General features: G+C 37.7%; 1 protein-coding gene and 1 non-coding gene across 2 annotated transcripts; one reads left to right on the plus strand and one right to left on the minus strand.

Moving 5' to 3' along the window:
* Positions 1-346: 346 nt before the first annotated feature.
* Positions 347-21,842, minus strand: Mfsd14a (major facilitator superfamily domain containing 14A). The gene is made up of 11 exons (XM_004636977.2): positions 21,724-21,842; positions 15,317-15,379; positions 13,749-13,876; positions 11,904-12,018; positions 8,809-9,027; positions 8,546-8,659; positions 7,794-7,865; positions 6,366-6,478; positions 4,939-5,036; positions 3,954-4,117; positions 347-1,683 (listed from the first exon to the last, which is right to left on the minus strand). The coding sequence occupies exons 2-11, from the start codon at positions 15,341-15,343 to the stop codon at positions 1,477-1,479; spliced, it is 1,257 nt and encodes a 418-aa protein (XP_004637034.1). The 5' UTR covers positions 15,344-15,379; positions 21,724-21,842; the 3' UTR covers positions 347-1,476.
* Positions 19,806-19,912, plus strand: LOC111818254. The gene has a single exon (XR_002822279.1). It is a non-coding gene; the product is annotated as a U6 spliceosomal RNA (small nuclear RNA).
* Positions 21,843-23,430: the final 1,588 nt, after the last annotated feature.

The raw sequence follows: 23,430 nt of genomic DNA on the forward strand, positions 1-23,430 counted from the left end.
ATCTTAAACCCAGTTACTCAGGAGGTTGAACCAGGTAGCATTTTGAGATGCCTGAACAATTGAGGAGGACCCTGACTGACAATAAAAAGGGCTGAGGTTGTGACTCAGTGGTTGAGCGCTTCCCTAGCTGGCAAGTGATCAATCCCTAATGTTGCAGAATCTAAGAAAGAAAGAAAGAAATCAGACTGATATGATAATAATACACTTTCACTTTTGTGCTTCTAGTATTTCACAGTGAAGAAGAAATCGATTTGAACAGAGATGCTTTGTTACTTTAAAATAATTATGGTAAATAAATCCAAAACAGCCTTAGAGTAGGGATTCACAGATCAAGACTTTTTTATATAAAAAATCATTAAAATATTTAATTTTATTAACAGAGTATTTACATTTTTATGACCTTATTTAACCAGTGAGTGTTCCAAGTTTAAAAAGCATTAGGCAATAATCACACACAAGATGAAAACAGTGTAAACTATACAATAAACTTTATGTACATTTTTTACAAAGTAACACTTTTTTAAATAATGTAACTGGACACAAAAATATACACTTTAGAGAAATTCACATCGGTAATTGTATAAAGCTCTCTTCTAGGGTCCTGAAAATTTAGGACAGACATTAGCTCTGTAAATAAAGTGTTACTGTGACAGTCCTGAAAGGCCACTATATATATTTATCTACATATAGATATCACATGGATATTTTCAAGGCTACCAGCTGTACTATATAATTTTTAGATTATGTATTCAAGTGTTGAGGTTCTGATGATTACACCAACAAAAAAAAAATAGTGGTATAAAGGGAACAAATTTGAGCCTGTGTTTACTGGGCTCTCACCACCCTAATTTAAATTATAAATGGCTAATATTTCCTCACTTCAAAAACAGTAGTAAGCTTAAAGTAAAATTACTGCAAAGAAGCTTGAAGCATGATTCAGATTTAGTTCAATTTTTCTTAAATTTTCTGTTTAATGCAAACAATTCATTTACCATTTATTTTAGTGCATCTGCATTAAGGCTTTGAATTATTTGACCCAAGATTTTACAATATTAAAATTGGACTCAGGATTTTACAGTGTTAAAAACAAACAGGTTCACAATCATAATACCTACTCAGTCTCACTGAGAGTCAGCACAGAGTTAAAGCTCAACACCTTCAGGAAATGGTAGCAGAGAAATATATGCTAATATCTAAAAAGTTACATATATACTTTTTAATTGAAGGATGTATAATAAAAGTTCAGTGGCAAGAAACTGGTGCTAATAAACAAAATGTTTCTTTTCAAAAGAAATTATAACATCTTTGGAAAACCGTCCAGTTCTTTTAGTTCTTCCTTTAGTTCCCACAGAATTCATGCAATTTCTTGAGACAATCTTAAAAGTACACTGTAGATGGAAATGGAATGTTCATCCAGAACTACAGGTGAAAACTAAGACCTGGGTGCTGATCGAAACATCTTCCTGGTTCCTGTCATCACACATTTGTATCCTGGAGTAAAGGTTCTTTGGCCTCCCCTGGGGCTTGCGTACTGTGAGGATGGCTGTGACTGCCACAGTGCTTTCTCCAACTGCTGGACCGTAAGCTTAAATTGGTGTGTTCGGGAATAAACAAGGCAACAAGCAGAGCCAACAGGACTGAACAGGCTCCAAAAAGGAAGGGCGGCCCAGGAATGATGGAATTCTGAGAAAAGAAAAACAAACGTATCATGAATTACAAGCTAGTGATGTCATAATGCATTCCCTTCTCAGGAGAAAGAGGATATTCACTGTCAATGTAAAATTCTGGAAATGAGGACTGGTAAAACAATCCTCAGAAAAGTAAAAAAAAAAATAGGGTTAGCATTTGATGCAGCTAGACCATGCTAGGGTAGTCCCAGTGTACTACAGGGATACCTGCATACTGAGGTATGCTGTGGCACAATTCACAATATGCAAGGTAGGGCACCAGCCTAGCTGCCTACCAACAGATAAATACATAAAGAAAATGTGGCATACATATGGAATATTAATTTAGTTGTAGAAAACAATGTTGTGATTTTCAAGATACTGGACAGAAATGGAGAACATGTTAAAAACCATATTGTACGTTCTCCCTAATATGTGGAATCTAAAAAAAGATGATAAAACTAGAGACTTACTAGTCAAACAGGAAAGGAATGGGGGGATGAGTATGATCAAAATACATACATCAGAACTTACTTTATAAAATTAATAGGCAGCAACCTATTCTAGACCCCTTCTGAATCGCAGGAGCTATTCCCCTATAACTTTTCCTACTCTTAAGAAAATAAAATTAGTAAGCACTAATAATAAAAATACCAAAAACATGAGAAAATTTTAAAGAATTAGCAACATAGCACAGAAATACTGTATCATCACTTAGCACAAAGTATGAAACCAGGTTCTAAATGCCTTAATTTGATAACACTAACAGGAAGCATATGGCACAAATTTCACTAGTAAACTCAAATTATTTCCTTAATAAAAGGAAATTATGTTCCTATAAGATGTAAAATCATTTCAAAAATTCAACACCCCTATACCAATAGTCAGCTAAAACAGTTCCATTCATAATAGCTTCAAATAAAATACCCAGGGATCTAACAAAGGAACTGAAAGACTGGTACAACAAAAATTCAGAGCTGTGAAAAAAACTGATCAGAAGATAAGGTCGCCCATGTCCATAAGATCCACACAATTACCTTGTTTAGAAGGTCTTGTTACCAAAAGTGATCTACAGATTCAATGCGGTCTCTACATCAAAATACCAATATCCTCTACATGATTAGAAACAAATTCTAAAACTTGGATTGAACACAAAAGATGCAGAATGCCACAAGCAATCCTGAGAGAAAAAGCAAGACTGGAAGCACTATAATATCGAATTATGTTAAAAAAAAAATCCACAGTGGCAAAACAGCATGCTCTAAGCCAGGATAACCACTGAGAGTTAAGAGCTATTCCACTAATTGGAATGCACTTGTAGGGAAGTCACCCATATTCCAAAGGATACCTGCACACCCATGTTTACTGTGACATAATTCACAACAGCCAAGATAAGAAACCAGCCTAGGTGTCCATCAACAGAAGAATGGGTAAAGAAAATTGTCATTTGCAGGACAATGGAGACCATCATGTTGACTGAAAATAAGTCCGACTCAAAGACAAGCACCACACACTCTCTGACATGGAACCTATGACTCCATTTGTGAGTGATTATGAGAACAAGAAGGGAATGGGGAATGGATGTGATAAAAATACACACACTGAAACCCAACATTTTATAAGAAAATTTCAAGCTGTCAATTCTAAGGGTCGGAGAGATAGCTAGAAACACCTGTGTCAAGCGCAAGGTCTTGAGTTTGATCCCCAGCACCACAAAATAAAATTAAAAAAGTGAACTGACTGAAAGTTAAAAAAAAAAGCAAAGCACAATACTTAGCCCCAAATTATTATTCACTCTTGGCAAAAAACTTGTATTTCTGGCTTTAATGGTGTGTTAACACATTCATTGTTTTTTACTTATAAGTAGGCTTAGCTGGTTTGAGTAAGCCAGAAAACTGATGTGTTGGTGCTGCAGTCACTAAAATGATCACTCTTGTTTGGCACTGATACTTTCAGTTACAAAAAACCCAAACAAGCTAACGAAGACACACATAACTTACATTCTGCACAGAAGCAACTAAATAGGAACTGTTAACTCAGACAAAACACATAGCTGTACAGAGAATTAACATACACTGTTGGATGGAACCCCATTTTGTGTTTATGGGCTGGTTTCTAAGTGTTTTATTTAAAATAATTTCATGAGGGGCCGGAGAGATAGCTCAGTAGAATAAGTGCTTGCCTGGCCAGGGCAAGGGCCTGAGTTCAGTCCCCAGTTCTGAAATAAAGTAATTTCATGACAGTAAACATCATCATGAACTGCAGTTTTATACAAGTGAAGATTACCTGTTCAAAGTGGTGCTGAGGGCTTGTGTTTGTCCCCAGGTCTGTTCCTGTTATTGGCAGTTCTTTAAGTTCCACGTGGAATATGTAGAAAATGAATCCATAAAGGGCTGGCCCCAAGCCATTGCACAATCCTCGAATTCCTGTTATCATTCCTTGAACAACACCTATATTGTTTGCAGAAGTCATTTAGTATACTATCTGTATTTTTTCTCCTACTCTTAAAAACAGGTACAAATGTGCAAGCAACAACAAATCAAGGCTTTACACAGACAATGGCATTACAAATTACTTGGAGGCCATCAGCTCTACCTAATATGCTGTTATGCAAACAGGAGTTCACACATACATCTATGTATAGGCTGAACAAAGAACTAAAAACATCCTTGGGTAAAGGTCAGCCATGAGTTCACAAGTGCAACTGTTAACACCGTTAACTTCCCAAGAGACTGCTAAATACTTCTTTTAGTCAAATATAGATAGTACTGTTGAGTTTGTTTCTATCTCTGGGATCTTCTCCAGCTTAAAAAGCAACTTGCTTTTTGGTCTTCCTGATTTGCTAATAACCACTGTGACATTCTTTTGCAATACCTGTTTTCCTTGTGACTAAAAAAACCCTACTTTTTCAGACTTATGCCTCCTCTGTTAAGAGTTCCAATAATTAAATGTTCCTGTCACAAAATTGTAAGACTTGTGTTTAAGGTTTTGACAAAAGGACTATGACTGCATCCGAAACTATCCTGTCTAACAGCAGACATTTTACTAGATTGCCTTTCAAAAGAACAGACAGGGCCACATACTCCAAGTGAAAGACAAGGGCACTGGATGATAAAACTGTAGAATGTGCTTTTCTTGCTTACGACTGATAGTAACTTTACGATTCTCTACCTTGAAGATGCGTATTTCAGTACTTGTGCATGGCACAGAGAAAGCAGGAGTATAATATTCTGTGCTGTGAAGTAGTTATCACTGGCTCCTGCCAACTCACCCTGTTGATCAGCATCAGCAGTTCGGGAAACCAGTGCGCTCACAGCTGGAAAGGTAATGCTAGACATGGCTGCTACTGCCCCAGCAGCCCACATCATCCTGTAATCAAAGAAGCAGAACAGAAATGAAAACTTTTTTCCACGATAGCCGTCAGGCTCCGTGCTTCCAATCAAGTCGCGCTCACTATAAGACAGCTGTGGGAGGGGAACTATGCTGGCTCTGTTCCTTGCTAGGTGACTTGGTGAGTCACCTCAAAGTCTAACCTGCCATTCTCAAAAAAAAAACAACAACTTACAAGAATAGTGTGAATTTTTATCATTATTTTATTTTATTTATTTTATTTTTTTGGTGGAACCAGGGATTGAACTCAGGCCCTTGTGCTTGCCAGGGAAGTGCTTATTCCACTGAGCCATCTCCCCGGCCCCAATAGTGTGAATTTCTAACATAAAATTGGGAGTATCATGTCAAACTGTTAAAATGTCATGGGCATTATTTGTGGAGGAAGTGGTGAGATTAAGAAAAATGTAATACAGGTAAAGAAACAACAAAATGCTTCTAACCATAGTACACTCACAAGGGCTGGGGATGTGGCTGAGTTCCTGCCTTGCATGCATAAGTTCCTGGGGATGATCCCCAGCCCCACAAAAAACTAAAGAAAAAAACCTTTTTAAGTTTTCCAGTAAAGTCCCACAGACTTCTGATTCAGCATAAAGACATCACTGATTTGGTCTAATCTTTAAATTGCAAAAAATAACTAAACCAGATGCTCTTGGCTTGGTGTTTAAAAGAAGCGTTTTAGATCATGTAAGGCTACAAACACCTCTCTGTTAACAGACCGGGGAAAATTTGCCCAGCAAAACGTATTCCTGATGTTACTCATCGCCGTGTCCAGAGACAAGGTACTGCAGCGGGCTGTCTGGAACACAAGTACGAACCATGAGGTCCAGGTCTGTTGCCACCTGTCTGCAACAGTGTGTGTAGGAATCAAGACACTGTCAACATTACCATCAGCTCCCTGCAGAAAACCAGACTGCAAGAAAAGTTGAGACAGAGCATGAAGCCAAAACAAAACAAGTGGACCTCGGGCCACTTGTCATTTGTTAGCAGTGATGATACACAAAAAAGGAAATAATGCCAACTTTCATGCCCTGTTGCTGTGGAATTTCATGCTTTTTCCAAGTGATAAAGTGATCTAGACCAAATGCTCCTTAGAAATGCAAAAACTCAATAACATCATGTAAAAATTTAGCCAGTTGCTTAGCTATAAAATGTTACTTTTCCATCCTGAAACTGCTCTAGATGATCTAGTGGAAATAGTGTCACACACATTATGAAGGAATAACAGTGCAAAACAAAGTCTATGCCTTGAGAAGTAAAATGGCAAATATCAAAATTAATAAAATGAACCTTAAAAGTTATTATACCTACCAAGGTTCTGAACCAAATCCATACCACGCCAGTTGTAGTATCTGAAATCCCAGGCCCAGTAAAATGGTGTTCTTATTTCCAATTGACCTCATAAGTAAACTTAAGACTATGGTCTGAGGAGAAAAAAAAAAAATGACAACAAAACAAGCTTACCACAAAGTTTTTAAAAAGAAAGGTAACCTAAAATAGCAATTTTACTCTATAACAGGACCACAACTACTTGTCTACACTTGGTTTTGCAGCAGTAGCTGAAAATGTGTGTGAGCTCACGGCTCCAAGGCATGTAAGGAGATGAAATGGCTACTTGGGAAGCTGAGGCAAAGACAAGAAGTGTCCTGCTGATAGAGCTCCAGATTAAGTTAGAAAGGTAAAACGAAAGTAAGACTTTGTGTTCATTTCTGAGGATCAATTAGACGTTTAAATAGGCTTATAAAGTGTACTGATGATTGAGATGTTACATAATACCAACCTTTTTTTTTCTTTGTGTGTAAGTGGCTTTTTTTTTGGTTTGTTTTTTGAGTCAGGTTCTCACTATGTAGCCCAGGCTGGGTAAACTCAGAGCAAACAGCCTGCCTCAGCCTCCCCTGTGCAGGGATTACAGGCATGTGCAATCCCACCTGGCTTTTTAAAAGAAATTTTTATAGGTCAAAGTTTCTAAGTTTGTGTCTGATTTATTTCATTTAGCATTGTGGTCTCAACGAGGTATCCACTTCCCTATAGCTACCTCGGATGCACCCACTTCACAGCTGATTATATATATGTACATGTCACATCACACGCCTTTGGTCCATTACCTCAATAGAGAGTAAGTCCTGTGCAACAATATATTTTTGAGGCTACCCACAGTATTATGGTAAATCATGACATAAAAATGTAATTATCACTATTTAGGTTCAGATTATACTCTCCTTTTCACTTGTATTTAAAGGCCAACTTTTAATGTGACCATCCTCTTAAAACAGCTCCTATTTAAGCATCAAAGCCCAAGTGGTCATTTAAGGTCCCTCCTCCTTTAGGCATTTGTGCCTCCCAGGGCTGCTGGGCCAGCAATGCTGGCCGAAGTGTTGCTTCTTCCTGTCCATCCTAGCCAGCACTGGACTCTGCTGCTGCAGGATCTGTTGATGCAGATCCACCTAAACCCTTCTCATTTATTCATACATCTGCCCACAGGATTGTGTGTGCTCAGAGACTTTCTGTTCTGTATCCTGCATGCCACATGGTATTTACTGAACACAGGACCAATCACCTGTAAAACACTTCCAACTTTTCTCTACGCAGTGTTACTGCTAGGTGCTTACTGCTGCTACGACTGGTTAAGTACAGTATAAACTTAATGAAACTTAAGACTTCACTATCAATCTATGAGGTCCTGTTTGGATGGTCAGTCAGGGTCACTCTGGCATTCTGTCTACCAAAAAGGATACTCACCTGTGCAATAATGGAAAGAATGCCAAGGACTGCTATGAATGCTGCAACACTTTCTGGTGAAAATTTCATTATCTAGGTTTTCAGAACAAGTAAAATTAGTGAAGAAAAATGCATTAAATAAATAGCATATTGATGCAACTACTGGTACATTAAATGAACCCTCCAAAAAACCCACCCAAAACAGAAAAAAATCTATAAGCAGTTTTAACAGTTAACTCATTTAATTAATTCATTAAAAAAGAATTCTTTAGATGAAATACAATGAGTCAACACACTGAAAGTACCTATTTCTGTGTTCTCTTTTATTTGGTTATACTACATTGGAGACAGCTATCAAGCGTTCAGAATCATTTCAGAGAAACACCATAGCATCTGGCTTTGCATAGGCATCTGTGAAACGTTTGATTTCCACCCATGTCCAGTGCTGAGGAGAAAATGTGTGCTCTCATTCTGGCTAGCTGCCCTCCTTATATAGCTTCTAAGTGAAAGAGAAACTAGAGATGAGTAGGTTGGGTTAAGGCATCCTAGTACCCTAGGAAGCAACAAATTCAAACTACTTATCCTGATAAGGAAGTTCTGTCTAAGCCAAAAATCTCATTACAGAAGGAGTGAGGCACTCTGAATAAGGGGCTGAGTCTGTAGGCTGCTGTACTAAGTCTAACATGCTCTTCTGATTATAGCTCTCCCAAGAGAAATACTTTCTTTATGGTCCTAAATACAGGAGAAAAGAGTTTGTTAGAACAGGGCTTCACCTGTCTGAGGTACAGAAAGAAGCTGGAATACTGGCCCGCCTCTGGTAGGTAGGAGAGGAACACCGTGATGCAGATGAGCAGCACTATGGAGTCTTGGCCCACTTTTTTTAAAGACTAGAACGAGAAAAAGATTGACATAAGCTCTTACACCCTTTGGTACTGTACTTAGACAATTAGTTACCTTTCAAAATTTATTTCATTTCCTCAAACTATTCTGAAAAGTATTTCAAAAATGTTGGAAACACAAAAAAACCCCAACTTACAGCAAAAGGGTCAGCCTGTTCCCAGGAAATAGGCGCTCCCCATGATGCTGGCCGCATCTTCTCAGGCAATGACTCGGGCACAGCAACAAGAATAAAGCAAATATCAAGCAAAGCGATTGCTGTGGCTAGGACCACCACTAAGCTGTCTCCATACACTCGTCCGAGGTAAGCTCCAATTGCAGGGCTGGTGACTAAACTTGCAGCAAATGTTGCTGAAACCTGCAACCAATTAAGGACAGAGAAGAGATAATTAGGATCCCTTGGTTACTTGGACTTTTGCTGCCTCCTTTCATAATCCTGTTTATGTCGGAGCTGCCATTGCAGCGTCCCTTTTTACCTGTGCCACTTTTCTTGTACTCTGTTTTGCAAGAAGATGAAAGGATTAAATAGTTATCCAAAATATATGTACTAGCCTTGAAGGACAATGGACTCCAACTTTCTTTGAGACAGTGTCTCGCTATGTAGTGCAAGCTGACCTCAAACTCACAGCAATCCTCCTGCCTCAGCCTCCAAGTGCCAGGATTACAGGTGGATGCCAGTATATCAGGCAGGTTCAACTTTCTTTTAAACCCTGAAGCCTGTTGTGCAAATAAATCCTGTTGGCAAATTTATATGTAGGGTCCTCTCTTGGACAGGAGCTTTTCTTTCTCTCAATAAATATATTCTGCTCATAAAAAAAAATTGTATGTAAAACAGATTTTAGAAAAGAAAAAAAAAAATATATATATATATATATATATATATATATTTAGCTGAGGAAAGCTGGGGCCTAGAGTACTACTCAAATATTCACTCCCTGTCAGCTATTCTAGTTGTCTGGATACCACCACAAATTCTTTGTTCTCTTCAAGAAAGGACCCTAAAAACTGTTCAGATAGCTACTCAGCTATGGCTAAAATAAAGACTTTGAGAGTCTCCTGACTGATAACAGCATTAACCTGTGGGCAGGGCATGTTGGAAGAGGCTGGGTCTGAGCTACTCAGAGGGAGGGGGGTTGGAGGGGCAATTTAGCTGGGGTGTTTCACACCAAGCTGGTGGTGAAACACAACACAGTCCACCCAAAAATAAAAGAATAACATTAGGCCCTGGTACAAAAGTTCTTGGTTAGATGGTAAGATCACAAATGGCAGGCACAGAGAACATTTCTAAAACTTCAGTAAGTTCCAGCAAGCCTGACAAAAGAATGAAAGTACCAAAGACAGGTAGAGAACACAGGAACTCCAGACAAAACTAGCCTACTGAACAGTGCCTACAAATATTCAGTAGATTCAACTGAGTTTACAAAGGTCAATTATCTGAACAAATACACAGAATTCTTAAAACAGTGTGCTATCAACCCAAATGCCCTTAATCAGATGCACAAACAAAATGTAAATTCAGTGAGTCAAATACTACACAGCAATAAAAAACCAAAAACCATTCCTGGTATCAACATGAAGAAATTTCAAAAAAGATTATACTAAATAAAAGCAGCTAGATATAAAAGATTAGATTTTGTCTTATTTCATTTACAGGGCACTTATGGGGGGGGGTCCTTTTGAGACAGGGTCTCATTTTTCGTGCAGGCTGGTCTCCAGCTTGCTGCAGTACTCCTGCCTCAGCCTCCCAATGTGCCACCGTACCCAGCAACATGACATTTCTTAAAGATGAAACTACAGAGGCAGAACGTAGATTGTTGGCTGCCTGGAGAGGTGAAGAGAAGAATGGTAAATGGGCCTGAAGGTACTCTCTGGGCTCATGGACATTTCTACAACTGGCTTGTGGTATTCTGTTATGATAGCCCTCCAGGGGGCTTCACAGAGACCAGAGCCTGAGCAGAGCTCTGGCATGCCCATGAGGAAGGGCAGTGGTTTTCACTAAAAAGTCAGTTAAGTAGCCAAGGGCATTCACAGAGATCAATCTGCAAAGCAGGGTGCACAGGACCAACAATTACAGACCAACAGAGTCCTTGCTCCGCAATTCCTTCTACTTTGTGGCCATTTCTTTCTAGTCAGATGGAAAGAATCACAAAGATCACTTTCTCTTGCTTTACTGCATCCATACCATTTCTGAATTTAACTGGTCATCTACAGAATATGACTTTAACACAAGAAACTTCCACAATGAACACTTAATTAAAAAGCTTTGGTCAGGGGCAAAAAATTTTAACACACAAAAACTCAAAACTGTATTACTGTGATGGTTCTACAACTTCATAAATTAACTAAGATTCACTAAGCTATACACAAAATGGATGAATCTCGTGACATCTAAACTATACCTCAGTAAAACGTTTTGAAACTCCTAGCTATCACCGGCCTTTTATCATTTAATGTTCTGAGTTTATAAACGAACTCATTACTTTGCATAATTTTCTCCCCAGTATTTTCCTAATTTTAGGATTCTGTGTTGTTACGTTCTCTGAATCAAAAAATTACTTGCTTAGAAATTTTAAGATTCAAACCAATTCAACATTTGGTCCTTTATCATGATATGCTTGTCCTGTCTTTGCAGAAAACTCACCACTGAGCTGCTTCCAGCTGGCTAGGGAATTACGTGCATGTCGCTGAGCACATGGTAGACTCCTAACACACTGCACTGCCACTTACTTACCAAAGAAGTGTTCTGGGTGTTGGAACATTATTACCTCTGGCCCCAGTCTACTAAGACTACGTTTCACTTTTTTGAAAGGCACACACAGAGGCAAAAAAACACAAGGGGACAGCGATTGTATATAGCCCAGGAAGCCATACAAAAGATATTCTGAACCCTGAGTTGGGTGTTACTAGTTGAATTTTAGACTAAGGTAGTAAATATGTATTGCAATTTATAAACTGATAGCACAGTAAATAATTCCTGGTTTTAGGATTTGCTACAGGCTGAGGGTATAATCTCTTTGGTAGAGCACTTGCATGTTCAAGGTCATGGGTTCAGTTCCTTCCAACACAAAAACTAAAACTCGGTAAGGTAAAATGTACTTCACGTTCAATTCTGACGTGTGACATATATTTTTATGCAAAAAATAAATCTTGTAAAGCAAAGTTTTACATTCTTGTAACAGATACTTTTAAACAAGGTATTTCTCAATCATGAAGGTGTAAGATAAACATACATACCAATCCATAAGCCATACTTCTTTCATGTTCTTGGGTTATATCTGCTACATATGCAAATACCACGGAGAAAGTAACTGCAAAAACCCCAGAAACAGAGATAACAGCAAAGTACCACCTAACAAAAGACAATTGACAAGAAATGTTAGAACAATTGCCATTACTTGGACTTCCCTTCATTTCTATTAGTTAATTAGGATAAGAAGTTCATTTTAGTCAAGAGCTTTCTAAGACAGTTCACAGACTGACCCTACTATAAATCCTAAGTCACAGATATCATGAAAATGGGTACATGAAGAGGTCTTTTCCTTCAATCAGGAATACAGCATTTAAAAGAAGATAATGTATTCAAGTTAATCTTTTTCTCAACTATTCAAGTGTTAAGTGCCTTTGCTGTCTCTACTAAATAACATAACCAAAATAAAGTTCATTATACCTCATTTATTCCTATTTTGCACCACAGTACTACACAAAAAGCAAAATTCAACAAAGTTGAACAAGTTACTTCATATTTATTTTGAGCCTACATGTAGAAACTTGATGTTTCCTGTAAATTATCTTTAGTTCTTCAAATGTTGGCAAATTAAACTCACTCTTCAACAGAATAAACATGCATGGCAATATTCATACAATTGACAACAGTCACTACAAAGACTGAATGAATAGAAGACATTTTAAAAAACAAACCACATTTTACTATAGATGATTCCAAATAAGAAGTTGTATTTTAATGATGTTTAGTTTTTTGAAAATCACATGTAATCACAATGAAATTTCAAAATATCATCCACCACCGTTTATGACTTAAAAAAAAAAAAAAAAAAAACTTGAACACTTTTTTTTCCACAGCAAAGTCTTTGCTCATGTCCTAACCTCCTTTGGTAAAATTTCAACTGCAAGATCTTTAACCCATCAGAAGATCTTGCCTCCTGTACTTCCTACGCTTTTCTGGACACAGTGGAAATACAGTGTAGTACATCTGTGAAGTGAACTGATTAATATTCACTGACGTAGCAGAAATAACATCAAAGAATAAAACTATTACTCTTTCTATGAGACATGCTTTTTTTTTTTTTTTGAGACATGCATTCTTTTGGAGCTTTCCTCTTTTCTCCTAATTTTGATCAGAATGGCCAAAAGCCTAGTCTTGAACTCTGAGCAATAAATGCCTAAAATCCGACCAGAAAGATTCACAGGGGCCAAATGGGAATTCTATGCAGTCTCCCTAAAAGAAATTGGTGTGGCTTCCTCAGCACCCCTCTGCTTGAGCACATTTCCAGACCACAAGGCACAGCTGAGGATGGCGGAGCAGCAAGGCCGATGTCCAGCTCACTGCACCTGGCATCCCAGCCTGGACTACTCAACCCCAGACTCTCTGTGCAGAGAGCAATAAACTGCCTTGGTTTTAGGCAACTGAGTTGGAACTTTACTGATATCCCTAAACCTACTCCTAATTAATATAAACAATGATAAAATTAATTTATATTTTTAATTTATTTACTTAGGGAAAATAAAAAGTTGTACCCAGTCCCTAAAATACTGTTTTGAAATTTGGGTTATGAAATCCAAAAGCAGGAAGGCATTAGTCTACATGTTTCCAACAGTAGCATGTAGCTTTAAACCTTTATTAGGCACTATTTTTAGGGACCTTACCTGTGTTAAAAAATAAAATTAGAATAAAAACCAAACTAGATATAGATAAATAGGCAAGAAAAAATTCAAGAAATAAATATTAAGAAAACAATTAACAGATGGCCGCCCAGCTAGTTTATGGGATTACATGAGAATGTTAAGAAAGTGATCAATAGAAAATTGTATTAGATTGCTCTAATCTGACTACGTACGTACCACGGGCTGATCTTCATTAAAGGAATCGGGGCACATGTGAAAAACACTGTGAGCAGCAAGAAGGATTTCCGGCCCCAAACATCGGAGAGAGCACCAATAAGTGGAGCGCTGAGGAATGACAACAGACCCTAAAATGGGATTTAAAGAAAGTGTGCTAAATATACAGGAGCCAAAAGTAAATTTACTGTCATACGCTGAAATAAGTTTGCTTCTAAATAAATCATCAAACTCGATTCAATAACATTTATATGTATATATAACTTAAAAGTTTCCAGGCCGGCCAAAGAGCTCAGCGGATTAAAGCGCCTGCAAGCAGGTGCAGGGGCCAGAGGTTTGATCCCCAGGCCTGCCATGCCGGCCCCCAGGTTGCACTGAGATGGCAATTGAGACTGGGCATGGTGGCTCGTGCCTGTAACCCCAGCTTTTGGGAGGCTGTAAACAGGCAGATCACTACGAGTCCAATTCAGTAGTGAGACCCTGAACACCCTGTAGACCCTTCCCTAAAAAAAAAAAAAAAAAAAAGTTTCCTCAGGCTAGAATTATCTGCAAGGCTCTTGCCTTGGCATTAAATATGAAATGCTCTAATGAATTCTGTATCAGTAACTCTCCATTAGCAATTTTGTTTGTTTTTTTTCTTGGTGGAACCAGGAATTGAACTCAGGCCCGTGTGCTTGCCAGGGAAGTGCTTATTCTACTGAGTCATCTCCCTGGCCCCTCCATTAGTAATTTTAGAAAGAGTATCATGTGCTCATTGCCCATGTTATACTGATAAGCTACTTATTTTTTTTTTAATAATATCAGATCTGTTTATAAAAACTGTGTATCTCAGCACTTAGAGGCTGAGGCAGGAGGATCACTGAGTTCGAGACCAGCCTAGGCAGGCTACAAAGTGAGCTCAAGGCCAGCCTCAACTGCACAGCTCCTGTCTTAAAAAAACAAAAGTGTTAGTATTTAATAACTAACACTTTACCGTGCTAATACAAATTTGTATTTATGGGTTTTTTTGGAAAGAAGTTTTCTTCTTTCCAATCTATATTCTGAGGGTTAGTTTATAAAGCCTGGAGACATCTGGAATAATGTAAATGTAAAACAGAAATATGTAATTTATTATACACAGCTGACAATATTTGAATCAAATCATATTTAAAACCCAGTTAGCCCAAGGTAGTAGTTATATAATCCCCCACATTGCAGTGTAATTATAAAAGTGGACATTTAGTGGATTACTCAGTTAACTTAATAATACTGGCAGAGGGCTGGCCAGATAGCTCAGTTGTCTAAAGCGCCTGTTTAGGCAGAACACAGCAGCTGGGGTTTGATCCCCCACATGCTGTGCAGGCCCTACCCCCAGGGCTCACTGAGACAGTGATTGAGATAGGGTGTGGTGGCAGATGCCTGCAATCCCAGCACTTGGAAGGCTGAAAACAGGAGGATTACTATGAGTCCAATCTGTGTAGTGAGACCCGGCAGACTCTGTACTAAACACATAAAATTTAAAAAAATAAATTAAAAAAATAATACTGGCAGAATTACACATAAATATACACATATAAACATGCATAACCCACCTTTACTCCTTGAATTAAGCCATTCATCAGAAATGTGTGTTTAGGGAAGGTTTCATGTAATACCTAAAGAATAAAAACCAAAATAAAAATGACATGCTACCTTCTAGTCTCAATAAAATTTCTACATTTTCCTCTCATATCCTTTAATACAACTGAAATTTACTTCATACAAATTTTCAGACTTGTATGTATGACACTATGCATGCATATGAAGAAAGGCTAACAATACCTAATATTTATATGGCATTTACTATGTTACAGGGTGCTAAATTGGGAGCTTTATATATATTATCATTTAATTTCTCAATAATTCTGTCAAAAATAATGCAAACACAAGTTTAATATATCGTCCAAGATCACACAGAAAGTAAGAAAGCAGAAACCAGCCTCGGTGAGGCTCTAAGGTCTGCACCTTTGTATTCTGCAATGTCGCTGCCCATGTGGGAGCTCTCCTTCATCTAGGGCATAAGACTAGGAGAACAGGGAAATCTGAATACCAAAGTAAGTGTAGAAAGATACTATCAAGAAAACTATCCCAATCTATAAAATACATGAGTTATTCTACCATTTCCTGTCCTCAAACTACATGGCATCAATTTCATCAACAAGCAGCAAGTGAACAAACTACTGGAAATAACCAATAGTTATTCTTTTGATGGTTGAAAGAATAACTGAAGGGAAAGACAACTGGAAAAAAAAAATTAGCAAGTACTATTTTGTACTGCATATAGAGCAGGGGCTTTATGCATACTATTCTAGAGCAACATATTTTTTATTTAGTTGTTTTATGCATTTAGTACAAGGTCTCACTACCTAGACTGGACTCATACTGATTCTCCTGTTTTCAGCCTCCCAAGCACTGAGATTACAGGCGTGCTACCATGTCCAGTCTCAATATAGCAACATTATAAACTAAGACTGAATTACAGGGGGCCGGGGAGATGACTCAGTGGAATAAGCACTTTCCTGGCAAGTGCAAGGACCTGAGTTCAATTCCCGGTTCCGCCACCAAAAAAAAAAAAGAGGTAGAAATAAGTAAATAAATAAATGGCAAAGTATTAAAAAAAAAAAAAAAAAAGGACTGAATTACAGCAAACATTATAAAGAATGGCAGTAAGAGTGAGAAAAATGAGAAGAACCCTTTATCAGGGTTAGAGCTCCCTCTTTAAATTACTTTTCTGCTAAAAACTAGAATTTCAACAAAATGTACTCATATTATGTAAAAATAAACAAAATTAGAGGGCTAGGTGTGTACTTAAAACAGTTAAGCATTTGCCTAGTATGTTCAAGGATCTGGGTTCAATCCCAGTACCACCAAGAAAAAAATCAGAAATGAAATGTTGGTAAAAGAAAATCGTAACATGAGAAAAATCATATTTATATGATATTTATAATACTCTCTGAATTAGTGCTCTCAACCAAGAGTTACCTGTGGAGGAAGATCTTACTGATACTGAATAAGAAGCTGAGTGCGCACAAGGCATATGTCAGCCCCCATAATAAGCAAAAATCTGGTTCAAAATTTCAATAGTGTTAAGACTGAGGTACTTTGCTGTTAGCTATAACACAGACCAAAGGATCTAGAGGAAATATCTGCAGCCAGGCTCAGCACTACAGCCCTACAAGGAGGCTGAGACAGGAAGACTGCCATGGTTCAAAGTCTGGATTATAGTGGCTTTTAGGCCTGCCTACATTACAAAGCCAAGTCTTGCCTCAAATAAATGAGTAAATAAAATTTTTAAAATGAAGAAAGGATCAACAGACAGTAAATCTTGCTTTTCCTAGTCTTGCAAGCAAGTCTCAGTTCAAGTACTCAACTCTGCCCCTTTAGGACAGCAACAGTCACAGATTATATATAAATATATAAATGTACCTGAGTGCCTATAACATTGTATTTATAAAAATGGCTTGTGGAAAAAATAAAAGTTTGTGAAAAGGAACTGATCCTCCAGCCAGGTTTGTCACCTTGTTCTAACAGAAAAGATTTTCAATTCCTGAAACTGGTATTTAAAAATCTTTCATAGTCATCTATTTTTTTTCCCAGTTACTAAGGGGATATTTTTTATAATATCCAGCCTAAAGTCTTGTGTTTGACTCCCAGTACAAGAAAAAAAAAAAAAAAAGCATGATGAATACCTTCAAGATGTTTACAATTTGTTAAATCATATGACCAAGGTCTTGCTTTGCCAAGAAATCTCTTTAATCCCAATCAATCTGTCCTCAGTGCTTTAGAAAGTCCTGTCTCCAGCAATTTCTCCTCTAAAGCCATATAATTTAGAACTATTTTAACTGCAAAGACAACAGTTCAACTGTAAAGATGTTGGATCTGTTACAGTCTTAGATTTGAATATGAAAAACTATTTTCTAAGAAATTTTATCTTAAAATTTTTAAGAACTTTAAAATTTTTGAGAATAATTCCTAAAACATTAAATGCTTTAGGACTATTTCTAGTAAAGGGTGCACACCAGCAGAAGAGATTATCGTGGATTTCAGGGTCTCCTAGCATGGGCTGTGCACGCAGCAGCTCGAACTACCAACATCAGCTATTTCTAGACTCACAGGTCTCTTTTAAAAGTTAACAAGGGTTAGGGATATAGCTCAGTGGCATAAGCAACTGCCTGGCAAGCAGGTCCAGAGTTCCATCCCCAGTACCTCAAAAAAAAAAGACTTTCAAGAAAGTGAAAAATGCCATCCCTCCATGCCTCCTGTTACCCCGAAAACTGCCTTTTTTCACCTCTCAACCCCCTGGGGAAGGCAGTAATGAGTCCAAAACAAAGATACTGCCAATGATATTAATTTCTAAAAAGCCTCAAAATAAATAAAACTTTTCATAAGAGCCTACACTTTATATACTGTTCTTAGTTAATGATTTATACTTAGTATACAGTAGAATCACTTCTTTTAAAAAAAAAAAAAAAATCATGCGCCCGCCCAGGCTTCAGCGCTGAGTCTGACTTCAGCAGGACGGCTCTAAGGCCAGGTACGCTGGAGAAACTCCCAGCACTGCAGCTTCTCACCTCTGGCTCACAGTCATCCTGCTGGCCAACCCATCTTAAGGGAAAAGATAAAGACCACCACGAGGATTTTATCGTGCCCAGAAATGGGGGTGGGTTGTAGAGAACTTGCGCGTCTTACGCATTTCTATACTGCTTTGTATCTTGCAAAGGCGCTCCATGGACTTTGTTACAAAAGGCAACACACACATGCTATACACAAAGCCAGGCATGTACGTGTTTGTACCCCATGCACAATTTCCCCTAGTGATGCTTAACACATGTGCTGTCTGAATAACCAAAGGTCAAATTACCTGAAATAAACCTGCAGATAACCTACACAAATCTTCTATATACCTTAAAGTAAATCGTTTTAAAGTTACATAGTACCTAATGTAAATACTAAATAAAAGTATTTTCAATCTGCAGTTGCTTGAATCTGAGTATATAGAACCCACAGATTCAGAGAACCAATAGTACTCAGGCAAAACTAAAGCTCTGAGATTTGGACTTGGTTTTGAGAAGATCCTTGATCTTAAAAAAAAAAAAAAAAAAAAAGTGAGGGAGCATGGCACATGCTTGTAATCCCAGCACACAGGAGGCTGAAGCAGGAGGATCCCACAAGAGCTAGCCCAGCCTGGGCTACATAACAAACTCAAGGCCAGCCTGAACTATACAGCAAGATTCTGTCTCAAGTAAATAAATAGTAAAAAAAAAAAAAAAAAAAAAAAAAAAAACCAAAAAAAACCCCCAAAGAATTATGAACATGGTATTACAAGCAGCCTTATTAAAGGTAACTCATCGAACTGAGAGTAACTACTGTAACAAAATAGAAAACAAATTGGCAACAATGTTATAGCAGTTATTCCAAGAAAGGCAGTCAGTTCCCACAAATTTAGCACCTTCCATTTTCCTAATCAGAATCCAGTATTTGAGCCTGTACTCCCAGTACATCGGGAGGCTGAGGCAAGAGGAATACAAATTTGAGTCCAGTCTGGGATGGACCTGTCTCAAAATAAAAAATGAAAAAGAGCTGGGAAGATAGCTCTGTAGGAAGGCCCTGGGTTTAATGAGGGGGGAAAAATTAGTTATCTTTAAAGTAAAAGCACAAAAAGAAGGTGGGGGAATCAGAGGTAGAGGTAGAGCTTAGAGTGCTTGCCTAGTATATATAAGGCTCTAGATTTGCTCCTTAGCACTATCAGCCAACAAAAAATGATACAAAATATTTTAAGGATAAAGTTTTTCCAAGTGTAATAAAAATGTAACTCTCCTTCTTTACTCTAAAAATAAGTATCTCTTTGTCAACTGGCGGGGGACCTACTCCAAGTTACACAAAAAGTTGACATACCTATGGAACAAAATCAAACACAAAATTTTCAAGGAGGTATACACTTCAAATCCCAATGATAAATTATAGAAACATTATAAAAGCCTTTGGAAAAGGTGCTAATGGTTGAGCAGTCCAAGAACTTCATCTGTCTAAAATACGACTATGGTGCTCGCTTTGGCAGCACATATACTAAAATTGGAACGATACAGAGAAGATTAGCATGGCCCCTGCGCAAGGATGGCACGCAAATTCGTGAAGCGTTCCATATTTAAAAAAATAAAATACGACTATGAACCTGTTAACTACCGGTACTCCCCAAAACCCTGAGCACCAATAGTGAAGCAAGCCTAGGTTGACATATCGATACTGCACAGTTGGGCTGGGGAGATGGCTCAGTAGAATACTGCACAGTAGTTGTAATCAGGTTTCTTAACATTCCTAAAGTAAAGGACTTGTGAGAATTAAAAGAGAGTGTACTGTTCAAAAACCTGAAACCACAGGAGTACTAATCCACCAGACAGATTCATGTTACCTGCAGCAGGTTATAAACAAGCACACGACAACATTAGGGAAGCTCATAAACAATCATGAGACCACAAAGTTATTACAGAACCTAAGGAGTCCTTTACAGGAGGTTATAACAATACAAGAAATTATGAGTGTTACAATGATTTTGCACCATGTGAGGAAGTTCTAAATCACTGTATTCGGATTAGTAAGGCAGGAAATATGTAAATTAATTTTGGAAAGATTTCCATCAGAAATTAGTAAACTAAAAAACTGGTTAATTTGTAAGCCCACATCATAAATTTTATTTGAAAATTCATTTATGTAGAATTAATGACCCATTACAGGTCAAAGAGCAGTTACCTTTTTAAAAGGAAACGATCTGGGCCAGGGAGATAGCTCAGTAGAATAAGCGCTTCCCTGACAAGCACAAGGGCCTGAGTTCAATCCCAGGTTCCGCAAAAAAGGAAAGGATCTCCATCAAATACATTCAGAATAAGAGTTATTATTCTGTTTGCGGTACTAAGAATGGAACCCAGAACTTTCACATTGAGCTATATATAGCTCACCTCAAACTGGTATTTCATTATTAAAAATAATGGCATTTATTTAAATTTTTTTCTTCTGAATTTTTTAACAGTATTCATGAATATGCCCTATGTATTCATAACTGTTATTTTATATGTAAAGTAACAATTCTGTAACTAGGTAAATATGCCAAGAAATATGGATTGTAAATGTGATTCAATCTTAGTCATCCAGTTTATGAAAAACCCTTTGTAAAAAAGCTTTTAAATAACAATGATTGGGGCTGGAGAGATGGCTCAGTGGAATAAGTGCTTCTCTGGCAAGCACAACGGCCTGAGTTCAATCCCCAGTTCCGCCAAAAAAATAAATAAATAAAAATTAAAAAAAAAAAAAAACAATGATCATTAAAAAAAAAAAACAAAAAACAATGATCATGCTCACCAACACATGAAGTGTTATTACTTTTAAAATTCTCTTCTTGGAGTTGATAAAGCTGTACTTCTTCCTTTCAAGATATGATGAACTTCTACTATTCTTTCCCTTACTACACTCCCCTCATCTACACTGATAGGAGAAAACTAGCTATCTCAGTTGTCTGGTTTGCAGAGGACTTTTCTAAGGTTCCAAATCTTAGAAAATTAAGTAAAAACCAGCTTTAAGCTTTCTAGATTCTTAGCATCAATGAAATTTCTTGTTTGGAAATGTAACTACAAATGAATCTCAAAATAAGTTTGCCACATGATGTAAGTCACATATCACCTTTCCTAAGCCTGTTAGTTTAAAAATCTCTTTACACTACCCAAGTGGTGACTGACCTTCTGCTGGAACAGTCAGATGACACATTCAAAACCAGAAACTCCCACCACCATCCCACTTGCTTTTCAGTAAGGAGAAGGGTAGAACAGACAACTAAAGCAATAAAACACAGAAAATTACTGAAGAACTGACAATTTTGGTGGCATTAACCATGGAACAGGAAAAAACAAAGACCAAAACCAGAGAAAAAGAAACTGCAGAGTCAGTGGTAAATAAGTTAAAGATTACTTACCACCAAGGTGGGTGCCGTCAATAGTCCCCAAGCAAAAAACTCCAAAAAGATGACGATAACCGCATGATAAACACTAGGAGAACCTATTCCTTGAGGCTACAAAAAGATATTTTAAAAAGTTAAAAAGTGCATTTCAGAATTATTACAATGACTATAATCAATACATATTTACTGAAAACATGCTGTCACGCCTCAATTTACAATGGAGCTATGTAGCTTACTGCTGTTTGGTCTCTTCAAGCAACCCGAATAACTTTTTCTTTTTTTGGTAACAGGCATTCGACTCAAGACCTTGTCCTGGCCAGGCAGGCACTTTCATTGCTGAGCTATTTCTCTGGCCCTTTTGAGTAACATTTTAAGATCAGGATTTACAGGAAAGAAGCAACCATTACAGTTTCATGAGTATATTCCACAAAGTTCTGCAGAAATACTCCCAATTTGGCTATCTCTGCATGCTGAAATGATGCTTCATCATTCTTAATACTGCCATAAAGCATCATCAACATTTAAAATTAGCAACTGTCCCTCCTAACCTCAACAATTGGGTGGAACGGGGAGATAGCTCATTAGAATGAGTGCTTGCCTGGCAAGAGCAAGGTCCTGAGTTCAATCCCCAGTACTGAGAAAAAAACCAAAACAACAACAACAAACAACTGGAGTCCTGAAAATCCCTTTCTACAACCTGCAATTGAGGAACTTGAGAGGAGGGGGGCAGCTGAAGGAAAACAGGTGGGAATGAATTTACACAAGATCTCATTTACGTAGCAAACATTACAGAGCAGAAATTTATTATGTTATTCATATATATTTTTAATTAGATTTATTAATTGTGTACCAGAAATTCTGGGACTATAAAAACAACCAAGACTCACTCCAAGATATGAAAGGAACAACCTACAAAGGAAGAGATTACATCATAATCATCTGCTTATATTTAATTTCAATAAAAATACACAGGTTAAGAATCAAGGAAAGAGGCTAAAATAAGAAAAGAAAAAAAAGAAAAAGAGCTGGCCAAATAGCTCAGCAGATTAAAGTGCCTGCAAGCAGGCGCAGGGCACCTGGGCTCTATTCCAAGGCCTGCCCCCAGGACGCACAGAGAGGGCCACTGAGACTGGGCATGGTGGCACACGCCTGTAATCCCAGCTCTTGGGAGCATATAAACAGGCAGATCACTACGAGTCTGATCTAGTAGTGAGACCCTGAACATCCTGTAGGCCCTTCCCTATAATACAAAAAAAAAAAAAGGAAAGGAAAGAAAAGAAAATAAGAAACAAGGAAAAAGGGGCAGGGAGATAGCTCAGCAGCATAAGTGCCTGCCTGGCAAGCACAAGGTCCTAAATTCTATCCCCAGTACCACACACACAAGAAAAAAGAATCAAGGAAAAAGTACAACAAAGAAGTGGTGTGGATAAAGGACACCAGAGAAAAATATTATAAAGTGGACAAACATCGTGACTGGAAAACGAAGTCCTAGTCCTGGACTAAAGATAAAGGGGAAGGCAGAAGAGGTCTCCTCAAATCTTAATGTACACAGGAAATCCATGAAGGCTTTTGAGCAAGAGAATGATCTACATTTTTGAATTAATCATTTGTGATTCAGGAATGCATGAAACTCAGGCACGAACTACCTGCAAAAGGAAGCTCTGAATTGGCTTTAAAAGAAAAAAGAAAGAAACAGCAAGAGAATCAAAAGAATATAGGGGT

Source organism: Octodon degus, unplaced genomic scaffold (assembly GCF_000260255.1).
Source record: "Octodon degus isolate 3935 unplaced genomic scaffold, OctDeg1.0 scaffold00084, whole genome shotgun sequence".
NCBI classification, from domain to species: domain Eukaryota; kingdom Metazoa; phylum Chordata; class Mammalia; order Rodentia; family Octodontidae; genus Octodon; species Octodon degus.

Bases quoted from the DNA above. Each gene is read 5' to 3' on its own strand.
- Mfsd14a (XM_004636977.2), bottom strand. From the start codon at position 15,343: ATGAATGGCTTAATTCAAGGAGTAAAG. The intron at 13,877-15,316 runs GTGGGTTATGCA...ATCCCATTTTAG, and splicing joins GCTTAATTCAAGGAGTAAAG to GGTCTGTTGTCATTCCTCAG. The intron at 5,037-6,365 runs GTAGGTATAATA...CTTTGATTACAG, and splicing joins GGATTTGGTTCAGAACCTTG to GATGATGTGGGCTGCTGGGG.